At 46.9% G+C, this 25342-nt stretch overlaps 1 protein-coding gene and 1 long non-coding RNA gene across 7 annotated transcripts in view; one reads left to right on the plus strand and one right to left on the minus strand.

Moving 5' to 3' along the window:
* Positions 1-1359: 1359 nt before the first annotated feature.
* LOC109447885 (uncharacterized) lies at positions 1360-5505 on the minus strand. The gene is made up of 2 exons (XR_002137436.2): positions 5366-5505; positions 1360-4752 (listed from the first exon to the last, which is right to left on the minus strand). It is a non-coding gene; the product is annotated as an uncharacterized LOC109447885 (long non-coding RNA).
* A 75-nt stretch (positions 5506-5580) lies between these two features.
* The window catches only part of HNF1B (HNF1 homeobox B), a 51960-nt gene continuing 32198 nt past the window's right edge, over positions 5581-25342 (plus strand). For 3 of the 6 annotated variants that reach the window (XM_019732599.2, XM_019732600.2, XM_074319553.1), the window contains exons 1-4: positions 5581-6236; positions 10850-11049; positions 15848-16112; positions 17577-17812. In XM_019732599.2, coding sequence (XP_019588158.2) covers positions 5893-6236; positions 10850-11049; positions 15848-16112; positions 17577-17812 — 1045 coding nt within the window. In that variant the 5' untranslated portion in view covers positions 5581-5892. The remainder of the gene's footprint in view (positions 6237-10849; positions 11050-15847; positions 16113-17576; positions 17813-25342) is intronic. The other 3 variants (XM_019732601.2, XM_019732602.2, XM_019732603.2) reach the window with 1 other exon arrangement.

Below are 25342 nucleotides of genomic sequence, written 5' to 3' on the forward strand. Positions count from 1 at the left end.
CAATATAGTTCTCTATGTGGCAGGTATCTCCTCAGACAGGAAGGACTTCAGTCTCTCTCTCACACACACATACACACAATCACAAGATTTCTCTGTGCTGAGACTGTCAGGGTGTTTCCGTGTGTTCCCCCTCTGTTTGGGTGAGTGGAGGTCTTGGAAGATGGGAAAGAGCCAGAAGGGAAGCATTTCCCGTGGAATTAGGCAATCGGTAGTTCCACTGCTTAACTGTTCGTGGGTCCTTGGGCAAATTCTTATCTCCATTTCCTCATCATTAAAGTGAGGATGGTACTGTCTACCTCATAGATTTGTGAGGAAGAATAAAGGAAAGAGTGTAGCAAGGGCACCTCACTAACACTTATTTGAATATTAATCTGAAAACAGATTCCAAGAAATTTTAGTAAAGGGCATGGCTTTTTTTCCTAATCACCACAGCCTCACCCATATCATTTATTCAATAAGCATTTATGGTGCACTTGCTGTGTGCTGGGCCCACTGCCAAACTCACTTTTTATGGGTGTAGTAGAAGAAAGAGGAATAGATTATTGCTCTGGAGTGAAGGCTCTCTCTGCTCGGTGTAGTATTCATTAGTTTAATATCATACCAGGTCGCTAGTTTTTAATTTAATCTTTTACAAACTACTGGGAACACCCTATTTCTGAAAATGACCCAACAGGAGGATGTGAGTTGTTGAATCAAAATGAGAGAAATCTTCTCTACCCTTAGGAGTTTCCCTGGCAAAGATCATCTGATGTCAGCATGTTTGAGAAATAAAAGCACAAAGTTAGAAGGGATTTCTAGAAAGGAAGCTGACCCCCGGTGTTTGAGATCTTCCCACATCCATTTGTTATTACCTCACAACTCTCTGCAGAGGACTTCATACCTATTAGATTCTTGGTAGTGTTTGTCAGTTTTACACCAGAAACTGTGAATTTAGAAGGGATCCCCTGAGCCATGTGCTATGATTGAGAAAGCACTTGTGAAACCATCCCCCATACAAGCTGTTTCTGTGTTATCTAATTTCTTCCAGTAACCCTATGAGGTATAAATTCCATTATTATCACCATGATAATATAAAGACTCAAAGAAATTAAGTAACTTACCCAAAGCCACACCCCCACAAACACCCCCTTCCAGAAAGCAGCTGGTCTATTTAACTCCAAAGCTAAGATTTCCCCAGTGCACCGAGCTATATCTCTTAGGAAAGTCATTTCTCCTCCTAAATCTCCTTCCTCATCCCAAAGATGAAGTGAAGTGAGATGACCCCAGGTCTCGTTCTTATCTATGGATTTCTACCTACATAGGTGTTTATTCAAGGGTTGACAAACTGTGGCCCACGGACCAAATCCAGCCAAGCAATTGTTTTTATAAAGAGTTTTATTGGAATACAGCCACGCATATTCATTTATGTATCAGCAATAACGGAGTTGAATAGTTGTGAGAAAGACTGTATAGCCCTCGAAGTCTAAAACGTTACTATTTGGCCCTTTATAGAAAAATTCCAACCCCTGGAATATACTGGTCTATGATGATAAACTATACATGGTAAATGGGACAGAATCTGGAGGGTCACGCATCAACAGTAAATAGTTGGGAGGGAGTAAGGAGGTGGCCTCCGCTCTTCACATTTTACACTTTGGAATTATTAATTTAAATTACTTCTTACTAGTTACAATTTACAGCAACCCTCATAAATCCGAAATGTGTAGCCTAATGATCTACCCACCATCCCAGTCAAGATACAGAACTTTTCTAACACGCCAGAAAGCTCCCGTATGACCCACCCCTATGAATACAGCCCTCAAAGTAACCTATCACCATGGATTAGTTTTTCCTGCTTTTTAACTTCATATAAATGGAATGGCACTGTATATACCCTTTTGTGTCTGGGAAAGGTATTCTACAACTTTATTGGTGACAATTTGGAAAATTGAGAAGTACAAATAAGGAAATAAAAATCATCCTCAACGGCATCATCCAGAGATGAACACTTATTCATTTATTCAACACGTAGTTTATTGAACGACTGCTATGTATCAGGCATCTGTCCAGGCATTGAAGAGTAAGATATGAGATGGTCCCTGCTCTCGTGGAGCTTATTGTCTGTGGTATATTTTTTCATGGGCTAGTCAAAAGTCCCATGTCCAGCACTGCACAGATGTCTGGCCTGACCTCTTGGACCATCCGCCCAAAGGCCTGGAAATGGACACCCTGGTAATTTAGGACCATTTAGGAATTTCAAATCATAGAAAAGTTAGGGAACTTAGTCATCCAAACCAACTGGCCATTTTTCAAAAGTAGCATCAGAGGCCCAGAGAAAGTGCTCACCAAAGCCTTTGGGAAGGTGAAGAGTCATCCAGAAAGGAATGTTGTATCCAGAGCTAGAACTTCAGGCTACTAACTGCAATCTAGAATGTTCTTCAGGTTGCAACACTGCTCTCTAACAATCAGACCCCCAATCTCCCTCAGACCAGATTAGGGTAGTATTTGTGTTTTACTCTAGAGATGATTTCATCTTAAGGTCTTCTAGAGACTCCGGAACCAATGGGAAAATCTTGGAGCGTGGGGCAGCAGAGGATGGAGACCAGGCACTCCCTGCTGTAAGCAAAGCAGGGTAACCATGGAAAGTAGAGGGAAGACTGTTTGTACAAGCGCAATAAAAGGAATATAGAGGTTCAGAAAGATTATGTAAAGTGCCCAAATCGCACAGCTGGATAAGCATATCTGAGACTCAAATTTAGGTTTGTTTGATTCCAACATCTACCCTCTCTTCTCGGCTATGAATTCTCCACTTCTCCCTCATAGACCACCCCCCGCCACTTTCAACTTCCCACCTCCTGAAACAGTAAAAGCTGGAGACCTTTCTCTTTCATCCTAAACCCCTGTTCAAAAATCCTGAGCCCCAATTTCAGTCCTTCCACTAACTTCTTCCAATGGCTCCAAGCCGCCTCCTTCAAATGTCCTGTCTTATTTTCCCACTTTTAAACTGGGGCCACTATATTAGTCCATCACCATTTTATCCTATGTGAAGCATAAACAAAGAGTATTTCCACTGTACTCTTGCTTCCTCTATTTGGGGGAAGTTTAACCAAAGGGTTTTATGAAATAATTCACTTAGCATTTTGGGCTCACATCCTAAAGGACTGTCTGCTGGGATGCTCACACTTTCCTTTTTAAATTTCCACATGAAGGGGGTAGGTATTGGATCTGTTCACAGATCTATCATTGCCGTTACTTGGTGAGCACCCATACTGCACTAGGTGGCATATACAAGGTAGATCTGGATCGGAGGGTTACAGGAAGTTGCGGGATATAAATAGATCACCTGCACAACATACCTGGACACTCATAGGAAGTTTCCCTGTGCTCTGTGAAATTTCCTGTATGTTCACAGTTTGCTTGGAGGTAGGGGGCAGAATGGGTTTACTGACACCTGAATTTTGAGAGATAAGGAAGCGTGAGAGTCAGACTGGGCACACAGCAGTTGGAACTACAAATCAAAGCTTTGTTGTTAAAAGGGAAGTGATTGCTGGTTTTTTAATGGGTTTTCCCAGCTAAACACAGAAACTGATCTTCATTACACTTGACTGCTTCTATCATGATCACAAGTGAGAGACAGAGAAAAAGAGATTGTTCTCCAGGGACATTTACTCTCAACACTTCATTATCCTGGTTGAGGGGAGCTGGGTAGGCAGAGAATGTTCTCCCAGTGGGCGGAATTGTGAGCAGCAAAGACCTGCCATATGTTACAACAAACTAGAACACAATAGGTGACGTGAAGGGTCCTCATTTCCATGAACTTATTACCCCTTTCTCAGGGAAAAAGACTGAGATAGTGGAAATCTTCCCCAGGGCTCCATGCACGCAACCCTTTCTTTCTGGCTCCCAGCACAGGTGGCCCAGGCAGCAGTAGCAGATACTGTATTTAAGAGGCAGCCTAGCTCCTCAACAGCCTGACTTGAATAAGTCATACCTGGAGTCTCAGCCCTCATACCTCTGGATCATCTGACTGAGTCAAGCAGACTGAGAGTTGCTAATCCTCCTTCCTCCACGTTGAAACTCCCGTCTTCCCAAAACTAACCCCAACTTCCTTCTAACGATCTCTTAAAGGTGGGAAAGACAGGAGAATTTGCTTAGAAGCTCCTTTGCAAATCCCCTGCGGATTCTGAATTTTTGTCCCTCATCTCTCAGTACCTCCAACCCCAGCGCTAGATCTGCCTGATTTTGAGAACCCTAAGCCTCCAAAGGAGCTCGATTTTACTACTGGGAACTGATTTCCTGCCTTCCCAGACTGCAAAGTGTGAAAGCTATTATTAGACTAAGGGGTTTCACAAGTGGTCTCATTCAATGCACACAAGTCCCCTCCCCCTGCACTGCAGGTATCAGTATTTTACAGACGAGGAAAGAGTGGCTTAGAGAGGGGAAAGGGGTGTCTGCTGCCCCAGGAGCTATGGGTCTGTGAGTGGAGGAATTTACAATGCTCCTTCCTCTGTTCTGCACGTCAGGTCCAGCCTGCAGGTGCGCCTCAGGCCTCCTTCCTCTCCACTCCGCGCCTCAGGGAGATTCAGGTGAAACTCCTGTAGTGCTGGAAGGTTCCCGGCTTCCTTCCTGGCCCGGCCCGGGTGGGAAAAAACGTCTTTTCCTCAGCGGCTTTGTGGGCGCTTTCTCAATTTGCGCCTTCTGCCGCCGCTGTCTCCGTGACCTCACGTGGGCAGAGCGCGGTCTCTGACCCCAGGAACCGCTTGTTTCCTGGAGCTACAAATAAACCAAAAATCAGTGGGTGGGCCGGGGTCGGGGGACACGTGGCTCTAACTGTCCACCCAGCTGCAAGCCAAGCTTTGCTTTCACCGCAAAGGAGGCCCTGCAATCCTAGTTTTACCCCCGAAAGCATAGGCGCTTTGATAGTATTCTGGGTTTAAACTGGAGAGCAGGCGGCCAGCTCCCCGGCGGTTTAGCCAGGCGAGGTGCTGGGGTCGCCCGGCTGCTGGAGGAACTCAACTTTGGCTACTCCCCCAGCTATAAATTAGCCTGCACCTCCTTCCAAAGGTTCTCCCGGCCTGCTTCCCGTTCGCCTACGCTCTCGGAGCCGGCAGTTCTGCAATCCAAACTGCCAGACCCAGCTGGTGAGGGCCTGGGCACTGCAGAATGGTAACCCAGGTAGAACTAAACGGTAATCCGCCCTCACCCCGCCTAACACGCCCCACTTTCCCCAGGTCTCGGCATACATTCTCAAGCGGTCAGTATCCCCTCCGCCGGGCTGGCTCTCCTGGCCCACCGCCTGAGTCGGTTGGGTCACCTTGGAGGGTCTCGACTCTCCCATCCGCCTCCATCTCCTTCCAAGAACACCCCAACTTCCTTCAGCTCTCACCTGAACCCCCGAAGTGCAGTTTCTTCTCTCCAGACTAAAGCCGGACCGCGGCGGGTGGAAAAGCCCCGGAGTCTTCCACACTAGGCTGCAAATTACTTGCTTAACAAGTCCAAAGGTCAGCTAAAGTTTGGCTGATAAACAGAACCAGTACAAGAAGGTCTTCAGCCCCCCAGCGTGAGTACAATGGACCCTGGCAAGCCCCGCTCCCGCCCGATTCTCCAGCTCTCCACGTCTGCCTCTCAAACTCTCCCTCTCTCTCGGTTTTCCCCCCTCCCCACAACCATTTGCATCTTGCCGAAAGCCGGGCCCTCCCCATTAATTTGCATATCTTATATGGCCTAATGGTGGCGATCATGGCAAGTTAGAAGTTTTCTGACTTCTCGGAGGAGACTCCGGGACCCCGGGGAGTAACAGGTGTCTGGAGGCTGAAGGGTGGGGAGCTTCCTGGACTTGGGGTTCTCTTGTGAAACTCCCCACCACCCTCTTCTCTTCACCCACACACCCCCTTCTTTTTCTGTCCTTGGAAAATGGTGTCCAAGCTCACGTCGCTCCAGCAAGAACTCCTGAGCGCCCTGCTGAGCTCCGGGGTCACCAAGGAAGTGCTTGTCCAGGCCTTGGAGGAGTTGCTGCCATCCCCGAGTTTTGGGGTGAAGCTGGAGACCCTGCCCCTGTCCCCCGGGAGCGGGGCCGAACCGGACACCAAGCCGGTCTTCCATACTCTCACGAATGGCCACGCCAAGGGCCGCTTGTCCGGGGACGAGGGCTCCGAGGACGGGGACGACTATGACACTCCTCCCATCCTCAAGGAGCTGCAAGCGCTCAACACCGAGGAGGCGGCGGAGCAGCGGGCGGAGGTGGACCGGATGCTCAGGTAGGTGCAGACAGAGTCGGGGAGTACGCGCCGAACCCCTGGAGCCCTGGGCCTTGTGCCGGTTTCCCACCAGAGAAGTCCCCCGGGGGGCGCTCCGCTTCTCTCCCAACACCTGGACCCCTCCCAAACCCTCAACCCGACAGCCCCGAGCCTGAGGCTTTATCTCCCCTTGCCCAGACCAGTGCCCCGGGCCCGAGGGCCCCTCCTGGCCGGGCTGGGGCTGGGCCTCTTAGATCCGAGCTGCGAAGCCCTTTGCCTAGAGGTTTGCCCACGAAACTGAAGGTGCGAGTAGGTGCCGTGAAACATCAGTGGTTTCCCAGGAGCAGAGGCTCGGGCCGCACAAGTCCCAAACCATGCATTTCTCCCGGGCGCCCCCTCTCCCGTCCGGGAAAACGCAGGCCGACCTAGGGCACGGCGTCCTGGTGTTCTTGCAGAGGGACAGGCGTCACTCGGACCCGGGATCTGGGGGACGAGTTCTCAGGTGGGCACTCCTATCTGCAGCGCCCATGCAAGGCCCAGGATTATCCGGAATCCGCCCCCCCCCCCCCGCACCTGCAAAAGTGTTTAGATTTGCAAAGGGAAATGTTTGCATGTTATAGGGTCAGGGTGGACCCTCACCGGGCAAAAGAAACCACGTATCTATGCAAGCGAGGGGCAAATGCGGCTAAAACCCCAGTTCGCGGCGGATCTGGTCGCCACCTGAGAACGGAGGGCGTTTCCGGATCTTACTGCTGACACCCGGCGTCCCCGGGAATTCAGGCGGCTGGCCGGCAGTTTATCTCCCGGTTCGGGATCGTTTGCTGGGCCTCCTTGACCGGTGTAGGGCTTTGACAGCTGGTTACTAATTATTCAAGGAGTGGAGCGGTTCCCTTTGACCGCACGTCGCTCGCGGCCACCCTGCTTTAGGACCTAACCCCTCGCGTGGCCTCGGACACTTCAGCACCGCGGTTTCGCGGCAGAGCCAGGACTAAAGTCGCGTCCTGGACTCGGGCAGCCTCGGTTGCACGCCCGCAGCGTCACTTTGGGATGGGATATGACCTTGCATTTGAATTTGCGATCTGGGGACCTGGCGGCTTACTCTGTAGCAAAGACAATCACAGGACTTCTAGATTTTCCCCCCAAAATACTTTGCTAAAATTCGTAGGTTTGAGGTTGTTTCCTCGCGTGGCGGCGGTTTCTCCCCTTCCGACGTTCGTGTGTAGGAAGGGGGAAGGGGGCCAAAACGAGCAGCTGAGGCGCCGGGGCAGCCTGGCAAACTAAGGAGCTCCAGCTGCCTGCCACCCGGCCCGCCCGGCCTAGGCCCATTCGCCAGGCCGCCGGCGCCCCCTTTGTAGCCGCGTTCTAGGAGGATCTGGGAAGCCCGGGGCGATCGAAGGCGCCCCTCCGCGCTCAGCCCCGCGCAGGGCTGGACACAGCCGAAATGTAACATAAACTGCAGCACGTGGAGTTAGGGTGTTATTAATTTATTTCTATAAATCATCAACAGAAAGATACACAAAGTTGTGATTAGGTTGAAAAGAGAGGCGGGTTATTCATTGGTGAAGTTGTAAACGGGGCTTAGAAGGGGAAGGAAATCAAAACGTGGATGCGGGGCTGCTTGCGGCTTCCAGCTCACACGCACCGCGCTGCGGGCGCTGCGGCCAAGCCCACCTAGTCCCCAGCGCAGCCCCGGGGTCGCTGATGCCCGCGGGCCAGAACCGTGGAGAGCCGGGCCTGGCCCTGGGCCCTGGACCTTAACTTTCTACCCTCCGCAAAGCCCTGGCTCCAGCTGAGCGGGGAGCGAGGTTAGAGGGCCCGAGACCCTCACCGGGGTGGAGACGCAGGACAGAACCCAAGGTTTTTCTCCCCTTCCCAAGCGGGTGCTGCCTTCCCTCCTCCACCTCGGGAGTGGTCGGACTTTATTAAAGTAATTTTTCAAGAAATTGCTAGAGGTTCCCAGGTCACTGCACAGTCGGCTCCTGAACGGCAGACACACGCACTCCCTTTTTTGCCCACCCTGTTTCCCTAAGGCGGAAAGAAAAGAACAGGAAAAGTCACTTTGGGGAGCGCTCGGAAGCTCTTCATACCTCCTAGAAGAGAAAGACGAGAAAGGAAGGTTGGGGACCTGCGCGCCGCTGGGTCCTCAGCTCCGGGTCCAGCCCGGCCTCACTCGCGGGCCCCAGGCTGGCGCGCCGGTGGCGTTTGGAAAGTGGCTACTTGCTACGCAGCAGGAATTAAGGCTTCTTAAGCAGCGTGCGGCCAGCTGTGCTGGGGTTCAGGGCGTTTCTGCTCGTGGGCCGCGAAGGCATTGTTTGAAAAGGAGCGAGCTGGGCAAACTGTGCGAGCACCCAGGTCCGGCTTTTGACACCTGCGCTCGTAGCACAAAGGCCGCGCGAGCTTCTCCGGATCCGTGTATTTATCGGGGATGGAAACCCCTGAACCTGAGTTGTATTTTCAATTTTAATAAAGTAACCAGTTCTCCGGGCTCTTCCGGTGAATATATGTAAATTCTGGGGTCAGAGCGATAAAGGTAACTACGCCATCTTACCTCCAACTCTAGTCCTTTAATGCGGGCTTAAAGGTTTGCTATAGTTTATAGGGTTTTCTTGGGATGCTGCTGCTGCTTTTTTTTAACCTTCCCAATTGTTAAGCTAATTCACTCTTTCCACAGAACCCCTAGCTCTTAGAACATTACACTATTTCGCTAGGTTTCTTAGACACACAAAATGAACACAGGTAAAAAAAAAATTTAAGCAAAACAAAAACTGCCAAAAAATTTGTTAAAGTAGTATTCACTTTTAAAATCCAAATACTTTTTCTAACTTTAGAAGCTATCGTTTGAATCTGTTGAAAGTGTTTTTCCACCCTTAAAATATCTGTGGAAATATTCGCCAGAAATAGGCTTTCAAATGATCTCTGATGTTTCTACAGGTACAAAAAGGTACATTATTTTTCTCTTACTCTAGGTGAATTCTCCATGTTTGAAACTGTAACGCATTTTCTCATTTTTTGTTCTTGTTGTTACTTCATTATATTGTATTACTTGAAAGTGCCTTTATAAATACTTGAGAAATTCGTTAATTTATGTGTAATTAATCAAAAGTTTGAATTTCTCAAAAACATCTCTATCAAAGCCTGTGTTCTCACGAATTTAATATCAAATAATGGCTAAAATAATCAGTTATTCAAATGCTTGCAAAATATCTGTTTAATTATTAGATTTTTAATTCATTAAACAAAATTTATTTTACTTGCCATATTATAGGCACCACTTGGAAATAAATTGATTATTTAATTTGTAACACTGTATCTGTTTTTACCTTTTTCCCTCTGCTTTATGTCATTTTTTTATTGTTTCACCTGAAACTAATTTTTCCCTTCATTTTTTTCATGTTCTATCAGGCTATTATATACATAAACATACAGTTATTTTTCAGTTAAATATGTACCTGCATTAAACAAATAGTGTGTATGGATGTATTGCTTCTTTAATACTTCTGTTCTATACTGTTCATTATTTTCTTTCTTTCTTTCTCTCTTTTGTTTTTTTTGTTTTTTTTTTTGTTTTAAATGACATCTCAGTTTTAAGTCACCTATTCAATACCCAAGAAACAATACTGGCAAAGTTGAAAACATTTTAAATAAATAAAATCCAAAGGCAGTAACACACTGTTCTAAAGTAACTTTTTGCACATCTGAGTTTATGAGAAATGAAAAGTAGAAGCAAGTTCTTATCTCAAGCTTGAAATTTGGGAGAAATATTGCCTTCCATATACTCTTACCCAATTAAAGCAGGAATGTAAGAATACAGGAAAACAAGGCATTGGGGATCGTTAATATCTTATCCAGAAATTGAAATTATTCATCCCCATTAGGTTTTATTTTGGAGGTACAGCTGTTGTGTGATTGTTTTGTTTTGTTTTGTTTTTAACGTTACTTGTCTCATCTCAGTGGAGTAATTCTTCAGTCCCAGGAAGGGACTTAAAAATTCTAAAACGCTGAAAATCATTTAACATTTGGCGTTGTACTTAAAAATTCTAAAACGCTGAAAATCATTTAACATTTGGCGAAAAAGTCCTCTTTGTGTCTCAGGAGGTAGATATATATATTTTACTCCTATTATATAAGACAAGAAACTGAGCCACCCATTCAGAAGGAAAACAATGTGGGAGAAGTCTAGGTGACTTTAGGAACCAATGCTAGCCCCATCATTTTGGAATCAGCCAGCCCAGCCCCAAGCAAATGGCCTCTCCACTTTCCAGTGGGTCTCCTGTCGTTTAAGTCTCGGTCATTACAAGAAAATGAAGGAAAGCAAGATAAAATAGGAACTTTTTCTGCTTAATGAGTGAGTGCTGGTAATGCTTTCCCACTCCTGAAGACAGGAAGTCATCTTCGTCTTTCCCCTCCTAATCTGAGATGAAAGGGATGGAGTGTACTATGTAGGAGCTTTCATCTCCTCTTTTACTTAGGTTCTATTTTTGGTCTTACATCTCTCCCAAGGATGTAGCTTGGACAAGAAGAGAAATAGGTGAATGTCAGCGCTTTGCACAGAGTTTAGGTAAAACCCCTAGAAAGAGAGTATTTCTCTCCAGATAACTTCCGCCAGCATCCTAACCATCTACTTATCTGTCTAGTGAGGACCCTTGGAGGGCTGCCAAAATGATCAAAGGCTACATGCAGCAACACAACATCCCCCAGAGAGAGGTGGTTGATGTCACGGGTCTGAACCAGTCACACCTCTCCCAGCATCTCAACAAGGGCACCCCTATGAAGACCCAGAAACGTGCTGCCCTGTACACCTGGTATGTCCGAAAGCAACGGGAGATCCTTCGACGTAAGTGTTTTAATCCTGCCTCTGCCTCAACCTGGAATGACCTTTGCCCTAATTCTGACCCCTGTGGGATGCCTCAGTTTCCCCTTCATCAAGAAGGCCTGTGTGGCACTTGGGAAATATAAGGAAGCTGGCAGGTGGATTTGGCCTTCATAGTTGCTATACAATGGATTGACTTATGTCATTTTCTTCTTCCACAGTCCCTTACAACCCCGCCAGGTATTTTGACAAGTCTTTCAGTGTGTGCAATGTACCTTGAATTTTTTGGTCCCTGCTTCCAACATCCTTCTCTTTGAAATCAAGTAGGTAACATGTGTATATACCGGGGGTGCCAAAAAAAAATGTATACACAGGATTTGTATTCATCTTTTGTTATCGGTATATAATATTACAATTTTAATACAGTTTTTTCCTTTCTTAAAATGTGTACATGTTTTTTGGCACCCTCTGTAGATATATTCAGAACCTGACCCTCTTACTTTGGGGAGGGGGTAGTGACTAAGTTCTGAAGCAATTTAAGGTGCTTACATTTACCCAAACTGGTAGAGTTGGGGGTCCTCATCTTGTGACCCTGACTAAAGAAGAAGCTACTCCTGGCTAAGGCAGAATACAATAAAAGTATCTGCCTTTGGAACTCTAACCAATCAATTCTTGTCATTCCCATTCCCATGCCCAAATTTCCTTTCGGTCCCAAGATTTCTTCCACTCAGTAATACCGAGAAATTCTTGTTTTGAAGTCTAGGGAAGTTTGAACTTCATTTGAATGTCAAGAGTACAAATAACATAATTGTTTTTATTTTAGGAAAGTATACTTTCACATTATACTTTAATTATTTTGATCCCACCCTTTTCCTAGGAAAATTTTGTATGCGTTGTCACTCTTTAGCACACTGTCCTCTGAGTTATGGGCTTCTCTGTCTTTGTCAAGATATTAGTTTCCATCACTTTCTGTGTTGGGTTTTTTTCCCCTTTCACTAGATGGCCACTTTGATGATCACTTTTGTTTTCTATCACACACTGTTCAGAAGTGATTGTTTGAGTATTTATTGTCTCAATGTCCATGGACTAGAAAGGCCTTCATGGTGGAAGGAAAGGTTTTTTTAGGTATTCATCTCATATTGTGAGTGTTTGCTCTTTTGTTGGAAGCATTAAAATGGATAGATTAGAAGAAGCAAAGTGAGAGCTCCTTGCTGCATAGGGGAGGAGGCTCAGAGTTGATCCACCATCCATGGTGACTCGGTCTGTAAGAATTTGTGTTTCTGACATGAAGTAACTCTTTAATTCCTGAAAAGCCCATTATCAGGATCCACAGTCTCCAGAGGCCAGAGAACCCTTGGAACCTGCCCTCACTCTAATCCAAGGCCCAGTCGACATCTTTAGTTTGAGCTGCCTCTCTGTGTTCAATGGGAGTTCCCTCAGAAAGGAAAGGGACGCAGGAAAGGCTCAGTGGAAGCTTCTAAAAAGACAAGAAGTCCCAGAAAATTTCTCAAGATACTTGAGAAGGAACATTGTACCAAAATTTATGATAGTCTCTGCAAGGAATTTTTAAAAATTCCTTGTTGTCGTTGTATTATTGCTCAAAGTCACATGAGACATAAAACTGAAGAAACATTTCTTCATCCTGTAAATATTATATGAGCACCTACTAGGGGCCAAGCACTGTGCTTGGCTGTAGAAAAGGGAACAGGTTCGTTTCTCCAGTGACTCACAACCTAATGAAGGCATGATATGTCTGAATAAATACTGACAACTGCTTTCTAAAGGCTGTTACAAAGGTATATACAAGGGGCAGCAGAGGAATTGCTAAACTGCCTGGATACATCCTGGAGGGCTTCCTAGAGGAGGTGACATTTGAACCAAAATCTGATAGATGACTATAACACACAATCACGGGATAAAAATTAGGAAGTGAGATAAATGAAAGAGAGACACAAGTGAATGGAGTGGGAGGGAGGGGAAAGATGGGGGAGAATTTTTAAAAGGTATTACATGATCACAAATTTTCTTTAAAAAAACCAAAACAAATAAATATGTAAGTAAATATACAAACAAACAAACAAATAAATGGCAATATTATGGGCCCATTTATACACATAGAATCTCCTTGTCCAAGCCAGCTTCTGAGCCTATGTAAAAGGCTACTGAACCCAAATTTTCCAAATTTTATGGGCAGTGAACATTTTCTGTCTCTTATTGCCCCCACCGCTAGCTCCCATTAATCTGGAAAGAAGTAGAGGAGAGTTGGTGGTGGCTGGAGAACATGGGTCTAGTTTTTCAAAAATTGAGAGAGGCTAGGTAGAGTCTGGATGTTTCTGAGCACTTACAGGCAAGTCAGCCTGGCTGATCCCGTCATGCTCTGGGTTCTGAACACCATGCCAGCTGCGGCCTCCTCAAAGGGCAGCTGACAGACAGGCGGCCCCCATAGTATGGGCGGTTGTGAATGTGTTTCACACCCACCACAGACAAAACTTCAGGAGTCGGTTTTATCTCCACCTAAGTCAGATTTGAAGGCTTTGTAGGTGTATTGTTTGTGGGGTTTTGTTTGTTTGTTTGTTTGTTTGTTTAGCAAGAGCGAATTCAAAGTCAGCTGGTTAGAAGTCTTAGGGTCTCAAGGGCTTGTTTCACATCCTGTTTTCTGCCCCACGTCCATGTGACTTGGGACAAGTCTGAACTTCAGTTTGAGTTAGAGAAAGACTTAACCAGTCTGAACCTCAGTTTCTTCATCTATAAAAATGGAGATAGCAATACTTGGTACGTGGAGAGGTCGTGAGAATTAGATGAAGGGACCCATTTAGAGGACTTTGTTCAACACCTCACCACACGAAAGGTTTAATAAATGTCAACTGTTACTACATCTGTTCACGTCAAGGAAAGAAGCTCAGATTAATCCTGGGTCCTTGGGCTTATCCATACTGGCTTTGGCTATTATTCATAGTTATTCCACAAGGCTCCAGGGAGGAGAGAAGATACTGAGACAGAACCCCACTGAGCAGGCAACTTCTCTCTGCTCCTCTGATTGTCCCTAAAATAACTGCAATTAGATTGCTGCTGTGAATACCAAATAATATAAGAGGTGTGAAAGCATTTTGAAAAGAATAACCTCAATAGGAATTTGGGTCATCATCATCATCCTGACTAAGGATAGATGTTCTAAAGATAGTTAGGGCCCTTTAGGCTTTTACCCAGACCCATTCCACAGATGGGGAAGCTGAGAGACTGGAAATTTAAGTACTTGGCCCTACGTTATCTCATTGAGTCAGTAACTTCCTGCCAGTAAATTTGGCAGACTCTCTCAGGTATCTAAAGGAGTTGTTGGGAACCAGTGAAAACAGAGCCCCAAGTGGCTTGAGAATCCTCAAAGTAGGTGGGACCCAAATAAAAGGGGGACTCAGTGACATGTTCAGTCCATCAACCAGGGAGATGGCTCTTGACTTGGCCAGTCAGCAACTGGTGAAAAGAGCCCAATACCACCTGCAGCTGGGGTGCTAAGTCCAGATGGGTTAGGGGCCCACCGCTCCTTGTGACGGACCAAAATGGAAATGAATCCCTTGATCAGTAGTAAGTTCCCCATTGCTGAAGGTATACAGACTCAAGGACCACAAGATAAGGTGTGGTAGAGGGGATTCCAGCATTAAGTAGTGGCCTGACTTTGAACCTTAAGGATTTTGGATCCAGTTGTCTCTGAGACCTGTGGGAGTGACTTTAGGAACCGAGAAAGAAAAACATCAAGGTCCAGAACATGGAGACCAGCCGTTAGGAAATGAATCTGTTATGTGTCCTTGCTCAGCAAGGTGTTTGGCCTCTATGCTTATTCATCCGTAAAATGGAATCAATCACCCTGATGAACCCTGCTTCATGCGGATATGAGGAAGAGATCAACAAAGCTGTCTTCTTCCATGAGTAAATATTAAATATCACTTAAACCGTATAGGCTAGGGTATCACCACCAGGCAAGCCGCCATCTTTTTTCATTCAACGAAAATGTACGGAGGGTCGTGATATGCCTGGGTCCTGGGAATGGACAGACAAGAAGCATCATTCCATCTGCATTTATCTTTCTCCAACTCATTAAATGCCATTCCTAAAAGAGTCCTATGTTTGCCGTTATTTCCATTTGCCATCTTTCAAATGTGTGAGTGGGTCTGTAAAACCTTTCCCTCATAAGTGGACCCCTGGACACACACACACACACACACACACACACACCATTGCCTATGAAATTATCTGAGATTTAAAGAACTTCTCTTTCCAATACAAAGCTCCAGTTATATTTATTTCAAAGCTGTAGTCAAAAGGTTTTGTGTTTGGGGTTTTTCTAAGAGCATAACATTACAATGTAGATACCTAGGATAAATGAGGAAAGAGAGGGGTGGGGAGAACTATTTTCAGTCTCTGAATATTTTGTCTAGCTGCAAATCGTCCCTTTGAGTAGTTTCTCCCTAGACCTGAGACTTGATTGAGTTCATCCCCTTGACATGAAAATACAAGAGTTCAGGAGACCGTGTTGCTTCATGTCTCAGGCCAGCGAGCTAATGGAAAATAATAATAATAAATTGCTCTTAAAACAATGGTTGGCCACATTGGAGCTCCTTCAAAGAAAGGAAAGGGGTGGCTTTGGTGGAGTGACCTGAGGTGGGCAGTGAGGGGGCCTGTTGTGAGCCTCCTGCCTGCACCCTCACAGGCAATAACAGCAGATGGCAAAGCTTAGGGGAGAAGAATGTAAGTGTTTTTGTTCGTCTGTCTGTCTGTCTACCAAGTGAAGGCTACAGACCCTATCAAATCTACTCCTTTCTCTTTTCAGAATTCAACCAGACAGTCCAGAGTTCTGGAAATATGACAGACAAAAGCAGTCAGGATCAGCTGCTGTTTCTCTTTCCAGAGTTCAGTCAACAGAGCCAGGGGCCTGGGCAGTCCGATGACGCCTGCTCTGAGCCCGCCAACAAGAAGATGCGTCGCAACCGGTTCAAATGGGGGCCCGCATCCCAGCAAATCTTGTACCAGGCCTACGACCGGCAAAAGAACCCCAGCAAGGAAGAGAGGGAGGCCTTAGTGGAGGAATGCAACAGGTAACACCACCAGAAGCTCACCTGAGCAGGTGGGCAAACACATGCACCCAAGATCCATCCCCTCAGTCCTAGGATATTGAAATACTAGTCACCCAGATAAATGTGGCTAAATCGGGATTTCCCAAAGTGTGTTCTGCAGAACCCTGATTTTTACTTCGTTAATATATAAATTTGAGGAACATCATATGCATATGTACTTCCTTTTAGGAAGTTGTGACGTACATTAATATATTAAAGGCTCTGAGAAGTCCTGCAGTCAAGAAATCCACTCAGCTTTGTTGACTTGGTTGTTAACCAGGGAATCTTTTTTTTCTGGGGCATATCCCTATGAACTATTATTATTCCAGGGAAGATACTCTGAAGAGTGCCAATCTAAAATATGATGCCAGTGAAATGAGAATCCTGTGTTTGCCCTTCATGTAAACCAGGGAAAAGATATTCCTTACACAGACTGGCTCGGGCCTCAACCAATTGTATACCTATTGGTCCAAAAGGAAACTTAAGAGGAGAGCAAGATGAGTTGGATCTGTGCCTCCCACTCTGACCACACTGATTAGAGTTCTCTTTGCATCTTAACAACTACATGTAATTTTAAAGAAAACGATGAGAAATCCTTGAGATACCTTTTCCCTTCACTCCTGCCCCATTCTCCCTGACGCCAACAGTGACTTCCTAAAAAATCTGCTCTTTGCTCTGGCCAGGACCTGTGGGCTCTCTGTCTGCGTCTCTGCGCTGGGCTGGGCTGGCAGCGGAAGGATGTGATCGGCGAGGTCAGGCCAGAAAGCGGGGAGGCCAAGGGATCAGCTGTACATGTCACAGAGTCCTCAGGCTGTGCGCTCTCCCCCTGCCAGCATTCAGGGGTGTCTAAGAATCTCTCTGACCCCATGGAATTAGGGGTTTACCCGCAATGATAAAACTAGAGACCAGCCATCTCTGTATGCCCTCCTTTATACCTCACCGAGCTTGCCCTTTGTGGGAGATTCCTGCAGTACAGATAAGGGATCTGGCTTTTCTGGCACCTTTCTGGGGTGCCTAAACCCCAAAAGACAGAAGTCCTTTAGGGTGCCATGAAGGGACTCAGACAGCCAGCGAAGAACTTGCCTTTTGTAGGTTGGGAAGAGTAGTAACGTAAGGCGGTGTCAGAAAGCCCAGTCTGGACCTTCCTCCTGAATTGCCTGTCCCCAGTTTGCTCTCTTCGTGCTGGAGCCACATCAGAGGCTAAGCCCCTGACTTCTAGGCAGCAGAGCTTGCTCAGTATGTGTGGTCAGCCCCACTCTAGTCATCTCATCAGAGAACTGCCTGGGCAATCTTTTCTCCAGACAGGCTTTTCCCTGGGCTCCCAACTCTCTGCTGGGCCTTTTTACACTCTTACCCGAGACCTCTGTGATTGTGTGTTTGGGACCAAGCACAGGTACCCTCTTCCTGGCTGCCCTCACTCACCCTCTCCCCTCTGTTCATTCTCAGGGCAGAATGTTTGCAGCGAGGTGTCTCTCCATCCAAAGCCCATGGCCTGGGCTCCAACCTGGTCACTGAGGTCCGTGTCTACAACTGGTTTGCAAACCGCAGGAAAGAGGAAGCGTTCCGGCAGAAGCTGGCCATGGACGCCTACAGCTCCAACCAGACGCACAGCCTGAACCCCCTCCTCTCCCACAGCTCCCCCCACCACCAGCCCAGCGCTTCTCCTCCAAACAAGCTGTCAGGTAAGCCAGCCCCAGGCCCCATTGCCTCGGCTACCCAACCAGACTGCTTCTCCCAAGGGTCTCATCCGGCTCAAGAGGAGGAAATGCTTTGGGATGGTCCAAGGGCCGGTGCCCACCTGTTGACAGAATGTTCTTGTGAAAATAGTGTGTGACTGTGGTCGTTTCCTCTGAATCCTTCCTTGGCCTCCAGGGAGCCCTTTGCCCTGTTCTTTTCTAGTCCCCTTGCTTCTCTCTCTGTGGCTGCTGGCTCAGCAGATCAGTGCTGCCATGAGATTAGATGGAGAAGGCTGCCTTGTTGGGAGCTACTTCCAAACTGCAGGCAGAGCAGTTGCCTCCTCCACTGTCTCCATATCCCACCTCAGAGCTCTGTCCAGCTCCAGTAGGAGAAGCCCAGGGTCCTCTTGGGAAGGGCCACTCTATGGGCCTGTGCTTGTTGGCTTCTGTGCTCTGCCAGAGTCAGGGCAGAGTCAGTCACCTGAAATCTTTGCAGTGATGAATTGGCCCAAAACGGCTAAGTATCTACTGTGTGCTTCTGTGTGCCAGGCCCTGGCCTGGACTAGGATGTCTTTGCTGTGGGGGGTGGGCTGGGCAGGATGGAATCCCACATCTTCATTGTGGGCGTGCTGAGTGTGGCATCAGGCGTAGGCTGGGGTGAGTGCTTCTCCCCCTGGGGCTTAGTTCATCTGGGAAACCTGGCTTCCCAAAATGGGTGTGCTTATTGAGGCCGGGTTCGTGGCTGTGTGGACAAAGTGTGTTAAGTGCTCCTGTCTGCTCTGGGGAAGGGCTTGTGAAAGGAGAGCCAAGCACTGTTTCTCACTTGGGAGTGGTTCTGAAACTTGTTCCTCCCCTTGCCTGCTGGTTGCCCTTCTGCTGGGAGAGGCCTGAGATCTGGACCTGACCTAACTAAGTGTTGTGGGGGATAGGCTCAGAACCACCAGCTGGGCAGTAGCCACACATTCGTTCCACGCCGTGCCCTCCCATAGCTTGACCTCTTCAGGGGTCTCTGGGAGCCTGCAACTGTCCAGCATGAAGCCTGGGCCAGGCCTCACGGCTCGTCCACATGGGGAGCAATTTGCGTTCCTCTTGAGAGGCTCCCAGACCAACACGGGCCTGATTGCAGAAGAACTTAGCCCTCTTATGGAAACTCAAAGCAGGGCTCAGAGGGCGGTGGCAAATGGCTTGTGGCCGGCACTGAGCAGGACTGGAGCACTTGCCGCCTGCAATGATCCACGGAGCTGGAGCTGGGAGCTGCAGGGGGCGTGGTTGGGGCAAGGGGCATTATTGAGAAGACAATGGCTATTGTGCTGGGACTTGTGATCTCCACACCAAAGTTAGGGAGCCTGCAAGCCACACAAAGGCCCAGCAGCTTTCTGACAAGCTGGGGTTGCGGTGAGGTCAGCACAGGGTCATTAGCTTAGGCAATGTGTACTGACAGAAAGCCCAGAGAGCTGGGGCTGGCGGCACGGCAGCAGCTCCTAGAAACCCGGCAGCCCAGAGACCCCTCTGATTAGTCTGAGAAGGCACGTCCCCCTGGAATTGGCCTCTCTGGGGTCCCCAGAAGTCTTAGCCTTTTTAAAAATCATGAGATGGAAACTGAGGCCTGGAAAGAGGTAGTGACTCATCAAAGTCACACAGACCGATGGGCAGAACAGGGATTAGAGCTCAGGCCTGCTGATTCCCATGCCATGCTTTGCACAGCACAGGTACACGCTGAGTGTACCAAGTCCCAACACCATGCTAGTGGTGACTAAACCACACATCCCTGCCCTTGTGAGCTTATTATGTGGTTGGAAGATGACGTACCAGTGTGGAGTTCCCAGAACAAGCTGGGGGTTGAGATCACGTTTGGGGGCTTTGCGCATCAAGAAAGACTACTATTTATGGAGCCCTAGTTGTGGGACACTGTATATTTTCAGTGGCTGCCTTTCCTTCTGCCTTAATTTTCACTCAGGGGTCATCAAGTTAGTCCTTCTCTACATCTGGGGACTGGATTCTCTGGACTTCATTTTTAACCGGTTCTAACTAGCCAGGTTAATTCTCATAACTACAGCATGGCCAATTCACGTAACTTCTCAGAGTCTGAATTCTTCTCTGTAAAATGGAGACATAGTACCTACCTCCTAGGGTCCATGTGAAAGTTAAATGAGAGAATGTATACACACCATCTTTCCCCATAAACCATAACTACTATCATTATCATTATTTTTGTTACCACAGAGGACTAAACAAGTGGCAGTGGAAAAAATGACAGGCAGCAGAAAGCTGTTTCCTTTTGAGTTTCACATACTGGGACCTTGTTTCTAAGAGGTAGTGAGATGTGCCTTGGCCCTGGAACTGGAAGTACAGGTGGCCACTGGGCTGGTGGCTGGGGTGCAAGATGCTGGGATCGGCGCCTGTGTCCCCTTCTCAGGCTGCCAGGGGTAGGTGGCACATGAGCTGTGACGGGGCCCCTAGGGAATGTGCCTGGGGCTAGGCAGACAGCAGGCTGGAGCCCAGTGCGCAGGGAAGGCTTTGGTCTGCAGAGCTTCATGCTGCATTTCCCATCATGGTGCTCATGACCAGGGTAAGGTCTTTTGGTCTCTAACCAGTCCCAAAGTGGCACTGGATGCAGAATACAAAGAGAGCTCTGTGGTAGCCGAGGAGAAACTAACATCCAGAGTCAGCACATCTGAGGCTGAGCTGGGGAGACAAGGCCCCGGTCCCCCAATCCCACACCCCCTCCCCTTCAAACACCAGCCTCTGAGTCAGGAGGACTGGAGGTACCTTAGAGACAAATCTTTCCCTTGGAGCCTCTGCCTGGAGGGGAGCGCATCCCTTCACTAACTGAGCCCCTTCCCTCCCAGCCACGCTTATTGCGTTGTGGCCCACTTGCCCACAATGACCACGGTGTGACCCTGGTCCTGGAATGTCCTGCACAATAGGAGTGGCAGGAGGAGCACTTTGCCTCTGTCAGCGGCTGATTGGTTACAAGGTGCCCTACAAACACACTGTCAGCAAAATCAGCTGTTTTCAGCGTGGCCCCTCCCGGCTTTACAATCACACATCAGCATGCAGCCCAGGGTTGTCATGGCTTTGTCTCCCTTACGCATGCTTAATTGACAATTAAGTTGGGGCTTTGAACCAGCCTGGCTGCCGCTGATGGGCCTTCATCTTTCCAGTGAGTGCCACAGGGACACCCTTTGTTTGCTCTTCTTGGGGGCCTGAAGTTACTGTAGCAGGCTGCAGGCAGCCATTTATCTTCAGGCTGGAAAACCTTTATCTGCACCACCACCCCATTCCAACTCTCGCCAGCAGGAGCTGTCCCTGGTTATAGGCCTCATGACAGCCCATTCTGAGGCCATTGAGCCGGCCTGGAGTGATGGCCCCTATCTCCATTCTGGAGTGGAATCAAGGGAAAGGCCCCCAAAAGGTCAGAGAGCAGGGCTGTGGCAAGGAAAGGGACTGGTTGGAGACTGGTGCTCATATTGATCTGCTCGAGGAGGAGGAGGAAGTTGGCGTGGGATGGGAGCTGGGCTAGCCTTGGCCCAAACCATGGGATCTGGCGGCGTGATCTGTGGTGGCCTTGATCACTGTACCCTTTGCTCCAATCTGCAGCAAACTCACCTGGCCACCTCCAGCACACTCACCTGGCCGCCTTGAGACAGAAGGGAGGGGCAGAAGGTCTTCATCAGCCTTCATTTACCCTACATATAATGTCCTCACTCTTGCACGATCACTTTTCGAGTGGAGGTTAGGGGCTCATTCTCCTGGAAAGAAAATGAGGCACAGGCGCTGGCAGAAGCCCTTGCAGGGTACCTTTCAGCTGCCCCGAACCACAGCCTCTTTACCTAACATGTCTCTTTACCTAAGACACGTTTCATTTCTGTGGCTGCTAACCCCTCCCTCCCTTTGAACTCTATTCCTGTCTCTCTCTGAGCCCAGTGGACTTGATTGCCCTGATGGTCAGATGAGAGCATCCTGCCTCCCCTTCACCCCCAGTCTCATCTCCCAAATTGGCTGCAGGAATCTAACCCTGGGTCTTAGACAAACCAAACTCTGGGCTAGGATATGTGTATGTTGCTATTGTTTTCCCTGATGCCGAAACCCACAGGACCCAAGGAAATCTCAAAAGTGCCCACAATGGCAGGGTTGTAACTAAATGTAAATCATAGCAACTAGTGTTGATTGAGCACTTCCTGGGAACCAGGGCCATGGGCTGAGCACCTACCTTCATCGTCTTTAATCCTGACAGCAACCTTGATGGGTAGAAACCATCTGTATCCTTATCCCCATTTATAATCAAGGAAAGTGAGATGGTTAGAAGGTAAGGAATTTACCCAAGTTCATATAGTTAGTAAATGGCAGAGACAGGGTTTGAGCTATTATACACTGTCCATCTCTTTTTGCTTTATACTAAGAACTTTTCAGAATGTATATGCTAAGAACTTTTCAGGCATGAAAACCAACACACACACACACACACACACACACACACACACACACAATCCCCCCACAGGCTCTTCTTCCATGTTCTTGCTGCTCCACTCTGAATGACAAAGAGGCTTTGGGAGAGCATGGCCAAGGACGTGGGTGAGGGTGGGGGTCTCCCATTCTGGCTAGTTTACTGCTTCCCCACCCACCCACCCAACTATTGACCCTGACCAAGGTGGATGCTATGCCCTGTCCAGGGAAGAAATCAAAGCCCCCTCTTTCACGACCCCATCCCCATCTGGGTGGGGATTTGAACTGCCCTTGCAGTCAGCACTGTCTGGGGCACTAAATGTCTTTAACAACTTAATGGGGCTTCTTAGACAGTGCAGGCACCTCAGCTCACCTCTGGAACTCCGCCCCCTCCCTGGGCAGCAGACAAGGGGAGGGGTTTTATGAGGGCAGTTGTAAAAATATTCATCTCAGCAGCAAACCCCGTAATAAATAAGCCCCAGTGTCCCTAAGTAGCAGACTATTTCAGTTCAGATGAGAAACAAATCCTGCCGTGAAATGTCTGCTCTTTCAGGAAACCTTTTTGTACTGACTTGGAGTTCAGTGGTGGACATGGCCCCAGTGTTCTCCTTCATAGGGACTTCATCTTATTGCCATTTTATCTGTTAAATTTGAAGGTCATTTTATCTTGTGGTATCACCCCCATGGGCTGCCACTAGATTGGGGAAGACAATCAGGATATTAATGAGATTAAGAGTCCTGGCCTTCAGAGCATTCTGCTAGCAGCCTTCTTCTGATAGGGGACCAACCCTGGCCTGCATACAAAGAAACCTGGCTGCGGAGCTGGCGGGGCTCCCAGCCTCTGCACAAAGGGGCCAGGAGATACTGGAGTCCTATCACTGTAGGCAGCCTATTGGCCATGCCTAATCCCCCTGAAGGACCCTTAGAGGATTCAAGGACTCCTTGTTGCCTCCAGTCAGCTCTGAGGAGGAAGGAAGCTGCCTGCAAGCACATACCCCTGGCCTGCAGGTAATGGGAGAAGTGCCCTTGGACTTTGTTTGTTGAAGGTTTGATGAGAACTGACAGGAACTTGGAGAGAATTAAACACCGAAGGTGCTGAGAGAGGCAGAAATTTGTGCAAGGGTCTTTTGAAGCTAATTGCTTGATGGGAAGGCACAAGATCTGGCCTTATGCCTCTACGCACTTTCAAGAAGTACCAGCACAAATGGGGAAGAATTAAAAAAGGAAAAAAATATATATGTGTGTGTGTGTGTGTATGTATATGTATATATATATCCAAAAAAAATCTATACTTTTTTTTTTAAATTTATTTTTTAATTCGTTTCAGGTGCACAAGACAAAGCAAAACTTAGACGTTTATCATTTATATCCCTCACACTGTGTGAACCCCCCTCCCCCATCCACTATCCCTCTGTACGTTCCCCAAATTAATTTTCAAACCCCCATGACCATCTTGTGGTTACCGACTATTTTTCAAAACCTCTCACCTTCTATACACATTTTAAGAAAGGGAATAACTATTAAAATTGTAGTACTCAATATATACCAATAACAAAAGATGAATACAAGTCACGTTTGACTTCTGCAATTACAAGAGGTGCTCAAAGTGGTTACCATCAGCGTAATTTTAATACAGTATATATATATATGACATATATATGATATATATATATTATATATATATATATATATATATATATATATATATATATATATATATATATATATATATATATATATATATATATATATATATATATATTATATTATATTATATATACAATATACAATATATATATATTATATATAATATAATATAATATATATATATATTATATATTATATATATATATATATATATAATATATATATATATATATCTGTCATATATATATGAAACATGGCCCCCAAATCAAATCAAATCAATTGTGGTCATCATCCTAGCTGTTTCTAAGAACTCTAGTAGAGGGGTTGGCAAACTGTTTCTGTAAAGAGTCAGATAGTAAATATTTTAGGCTTTTCAGGCCACACTGTCTCTTCTCATAACTACTTGACTCTGTCTTTGTAGAGTAAAAGCAGCCATGGACCGTATGTCAACAATGAACATGGCTGCCTTCCAATGAAACTTCATTTATGGAGACTGAAATTGAAATTTCCTTTAATTTTCACGTATCATAAAATAGTCCACTTCTGATTTTTTCCCCAACTATTTAAAAATGTAAAAACTGTTCTGAGCTCATGTCATACAAAATTAGGCTGCTTTGGCTCATGGAGCACAGTTTGCAGCCCCCCACTCTAGGACAACATTTCCTAAGCCTTACTGCACTTTGAAATCAACTGGGGAGCTTCTAAAAATCCCAGTGCCCAGGCCAGCAACAATCTCAACATTTAATATACACTGAAGATACTCTGGGGAAATGCTTTTATAAATTCAGAGGGCATAGCAACAAAATCATGGGCTATAGAGGCAGATCTGAATTCCCATCTCAACCTGGCCACTTTCTAGCTGTGTGACCCTGGGCAAGTCTCTGGGATCTCTGAGCCTCAGTTTCTCAATGCGTAAAGTGAGCACACCCACTCGTGCAGGTGCTGGAAGGATTCATAAGATGATATATGTATTATCCCTGGACATAGCGGCTCTCATAAATGGTGACTATTACTATTCCTTGCGGAGTCTGGTTTGTTTTGTTTTGTTTTTCCCTCTTTCCCTCTTGGAGGCTCCTTCCAATCTGATTTTTAGAGAATTGAGTATTTCCAACAAGATACTGATTTTGGTGTTTGTAGCAGACTCAGGCTGGCTTCTGGTAGCACTTGGAGTTTGCAGTGTTTTCTCATTCTTCCAAGGACTGCTCTGTGACATCCATAAGGCATTTCCAGTGCCATGGGCATTTAGTGCAAATACACTAAACAGAGAAAGCTGGGAAGCACCAAGGATTGTAGTGGGGGGCCGTGGTCTAGTGACCATGTAGTGGGAGGTCAGGTTCATAAGATGACCCTGAGTTTCCTATACTAAATAGGGCATTTTTCTCTTTTAATTAAAGGTGGTGTGAGTGAGTACCCTGCTTATTAGTAATTAGCCCTGGTAACCTG

This window comes from Rhinolophus sinicus, linkage group LG15 (assembly GCF_036562045.2).
Source record: "Rhinolophus sinicus isolate RSC01 linkage group LG15, ASM3656204v1, whole genome shotgun sequence".
In the NCBI taxonomy this organism is placed as follows: domain Eukaryota; kingdom Metazoa; phylum Chordata; class Mammalia; order Chiroptera; family Rhinolophidae; genus Rhinolophus; species Rhinolophus sinicus.